This window comes from Sinocyclocheilus rhinocerous, unplaced genomic scaffold (assembly GCF_001515625.1).
Source record: "Sinocyclocheilus rhinocerous isolate Xijiao unplaced genomic scaffold, SAMN03320098_v1.1 scaffold2167, whole genome shotgun sequence".
NCBI classification, from domain to species: domain Eukaryota; kingdom Metazoa; phylum Chordata; class Actinopteri; order Cypriniformes; family Cyprinidae; genus Sinocyclocheilus; species Sinocyclocheilus rhinocerous.
In genome coordinates, this window is record NW_015638937.1 from 107324 (window position 1) to 111534 (window position 4211).

Here is a 4211-nt window from a genome sequence, read left to right on the forward strand (position 1 = left end):
CTTGATGGGCGGAGTCGGCGTGATGGACAGGCGGTCCGAACGGCTGTTGGTTCGTCTGTGCTTCCTGTGTTTGGACAGCTGGCTGGACTGCACCTGAGGGGCGGAGCTAGACGAGGAGGGGCGTGGCCGTCGCCGCGGGAGGATGGGCGGCACCACTTCGTCACGGCAGTTGATTGACATGTTGAGTTTGTAAGGATGCGGCGACTCCTCTAGCGCAGCAGCGGTGTCCGCAACCTTGTCAGGCACCGAAGTATCGGCAGGAAACAACGGGCCCGACGCCAACCCCTCGTCGACCTTTGACCTCTCACCATCTGAAGGCTCAGCGGTCGCTCCCGGATGGTGTCGGTTGCGATGTCTGCGCCTGCTCTTCAAGGGCGACACTAACACGCCCGCAGCCGCGTCTCTGCCTCGCCCGTTTAGATTCAGAGGGTCGGTGATGTCTTTGGGAATCAGGATCTCCACCGGGTCTCTGTTTTTGCTGGGAAGCGGCGACGATTTGGGCGTCTGGGCGTTGAGCGCCTTACTGACCTCCTCGTCCAATAGGCTGTTGAGATTCAGCGGGTCGAAGATGTTCCCGCCCAGCAGGAAGTTGGTGGGCAGCACCGGGTTGCATTCGGAGTTGGCGCGGCGCCTGCGTTTACTGAGGCTCGGGTGTTTGAACCCCACGCTCATGGTGTAGCGCCGCTTGCTCAGTTTCTGCGTCTCGACTCGCGACTGCAGGCCGTTTTTCATCTGGTCAACATGTAGAGTCGCCACGTCGCCAGCGAGTTCGGTTAGCACCATGTTAGCGGTCACCTCATCCTGAACAGTGACGGGTTGAGGGTGAGCGTGCAAACTCGCCCCACCGGCGGCCCGAAGCTCACTCTGAACGGACATCACAGCCCACATCCATCAGCCTCTAATACGACTGCACGGATCCTGCAGAAAACACCAGTTAGTTAGCAAGTTCTGCTTACTATGTCATTAACACTTCATAAGTACTTGTCTACAGTCAGTTTTAGGTGCATTAATGTGACCCACGTGTTACATCTGTCACTCATCTATTACCGCCACGCCTACTTTGAATAACTCCGCCCCTGGGAGGATCCACCGCTGCTCATGAATAATGCAAGAGAAACGTGAGCCCCACACACACACACACACACACACACACACACACACACTACTAAACGCGATCGTTTCTTCGCCTTTCTTGCGCTGAGAGTAAGTACGCACGCGAAAATCACCCTAAAATGCCTCACATGGCACACTATATAAAGCCACACATCCGCGCACAAACACAGCCGCCCGTGCGCGAGAGATACTGTAATTATGAGACGTGCTCTAAACCAGTGATGATTAAAAACAGATTTCGATCTCTCGGACGTTCACGAGTGCTGTGGCACAGCAGACCCGCGCGCTTATATACGCCAGCGCAGACCGACACTGATGGACAGCAGCGTCCGCCAATCAGACAGTAGGATACGCGCTAAGGCCCCCTGAATGACCAATGGCGAAGCTCGGAACGAAGGCATGTGCTCTCGGTCACCGCCCCTCCTCGCTGAATAGGTATCCAGCAGACTGCCTGCGCTGACCCGACACAAACTAATCAATATCATCGATATCAACAAATATCACCTGCTGAAGACAAAAATGACCTTTTATATGTAATTAGAATGTATGTCTGTGGAAAACCCAGCAGTCAGGAGCTCGACACAGGCACCCGTCACATGTGTAAACAAGCCCTGACTGAGTTCCTCAGCACTAAACTGTCGATTATAACAGCGACTAGCGACCGAATAAAGATGAAAACACGCGTTATTTGACAGTGACATTGTGCAATGTGAGAAATTAACGCCGACAGCGAGTTTTAAAGACACCCTCGTTTCTGCAGGAGAAAGGGAATTCTGGGAAATGTAGTCCTGTAACGTTAGCCTAACCTGTTGCTAAACTTCTTTTCCCCCTACAGAAGAATCCAGACGAAATGTGATCTTGATCCAAGGTTCAGTCAGTAGCAAAACAATATATAGTTTTTCCATCTCATCGTTTTAATTGTATTGTATTTAGAGCGGAAGAAAAGGGAGGCTACTGTTCTCTAGCTAGCTATGTGGTGTATATTTTATTTCTAGCAAATATGGAGGCATCTCTAATTAAAAGAAACAAACAAACAAACAAAGTTAAATGTGAAATGAGGCGTCACGAGCGCCCTTAACGTTCTCATCAGATCGATGTCAGATTGTTCATATTTGATCAGAAATACTCGTTTATCTGGTTTAACAACAACACGAATGATTAATGGACGCAAACACAGTAAGTCACATCAGTTCTGTGGGTTTCTGGTCCACATTTATTCTTCTTCAAAAGTATAATGTTCCGTCTCGTTTCTCCACGTTATGGTATTTCAGAAGCGTTGTGTCTAAAATGTGATGTACAAAGCCAAATTATGACATGAAAAAAAGGCGAAATATATATCATTAATCATAATATATCATAATTAAGACATAAAAAGTCTTAAGTTATGATACAAATAGTCAAAATTATGACATAAAAATCTAAATTATGACATACTAAATCGAAATTATGATACAAAAATTTAATATGATGACATAAAAAGTCGAAATTATGACAAAAATGTTAATTATGACAAAAATCGAAATTATGATAGTCAAAATTATGATACAAAGTCAAAATTATGACACTTAGTTGAAATTATGATACAAGGTTAAAAGTATGATATCAAAATTCGAAATTGACATAAAAAGGCAAAAAAATCGTCTATTTCTATATATTTTTTCATAATTTACTTGGCCTGCCACAAAAAAATAAAATAGTTGCTGTTATCACAGTTTTTGATTCTAATAGATAAGCTTATATGACACCAAATACATTTTAGAATTCTCGATTCCAATTTCAACACCACAGCAAAAACTACTAGCCCAACAAATATAAAGTTCAAACATGATGAAAGACTAGTGAGCAGTCAGTACATGAGAGCTAAGCACAGTTAAATATGTAGAACAACGACAGAAATGAAACAGAGCTGCTGTGTGTGTTACACACACACACACACACACTCACACACACACACACTCACACACACACACACACACGCAAACACACACACACGCACACACACGCTTCAGTGTGCTCAGATCGGTGTGATGTACAGCTGCCGTCATAAGTTTACATCCCCTTTACTGAGTGCAAAATGTTAACCGTTGTTTTTAGGGGTCCAGATGGAAGCCCGTTTCCGCCACTGAATAAAAAAACTAAAAAGGTCATTGCGACTTTTTACCTCACGCAATTCTCGCAATTCTGACTTCTTTTCTCAGAACTGTCAGATATAAACACGCAATTGTAAGAAAATAGTCTCTTTTTTTTCAGAACAGAATTGGGAGATAAAAAGTCGCGCTTAACTTTTTAATTTTTTATTCGGTGGCGGAAACGGCTTCCATCGGTCCAAGCCCTGTTGTATTTGTAAGGATTTTCTTCTTCTTCGAGCTAAAACTGAGACAGTCAGTCATAGAGACGCCAAAATTGGTCAGAAATCCCACTCGCCATCAGATTCTACCTATAGGGGGCGCTATAACAAAAAGGTCCGTGTACGTTTGATCATTTCATCTCCTATTTGGAATGCAATAACGAGAAATGGAAAAACGGCTCATTTATTCGTTTTCCCGTTTAGTTTAACATTTTTCGTTTGGGGTTTAAAATTCGGTTTATGGCTTCAATATTTCATTCGCACGTGTGGGCGGCGCTGAAACGCTCCTTTCATCTGATTGGTCGAATCGCTCCGCCTTCAGTACGGCCTTTTCATTCTTTCAGGCAGAATAAGAGTCAGTATAATGTCTGAAACCACCACTCACACTTAATTACGCATAATAGTTTAATCAGATTTTGCTGGGCACATAATTCGTGCTGCTGCGACTTGTGAAAGGAGCGTTTCAGCGCCGCCCACACGTTAGTGATGGGAAGTTCGGATCATTTTACCGACTCGGACCTTTGAGTCTCGTTCAGCAAAATGAACGAATCTTTTTTCGAGTCATTTCGTTCATTTTAACAAAATATAATTAAAATGTTACGTGTTACTTCCATAATATGTCTACTACTTACGCAAACGTTGATCACATTAAAGATTCGTTCAAAACGAACTAATCGTTCAAGAACGACCCAACACTACCACACGTGCGAATGAAATATTGAAGCCATAAACCGAATTTTAAACCCCAAAC

The 4211-nt window shown here is 44.3% G+C and overlaps 1 protein-coding gene across 1 annotated transcript in view; it reads right to left on the bottom strand.

Annotated features, from left to right (window-relative positions):
* LOC107750159 (7SK snRNA methylphosphate capping enzyme-like) overlaps positions 1-1393 on the bottom strand; it is a 6609-nt gene extending 5216 nt beyond the window's left edge. The window contains exons 1-2 of the mRNA XM_016565424.1: positions 1021-1393; positions 1-918 (exon numbers count right to left, since the gene is read on the bottom strand). The exon at positions 1-918 is cut by the window's left edge and continues 1 nt beyond it. Coding sequence (XP_016420910.1) covers positions 1-888 — 888 coding nt within the window. The 5' untranslated portion in view covers positions 889-918; positions 1021-1393. The remainder of the gene's footprint in view (positions 919-1020) is intronic.
* Positions 1394-4211: the final 2818 nt, after the last annotated feature.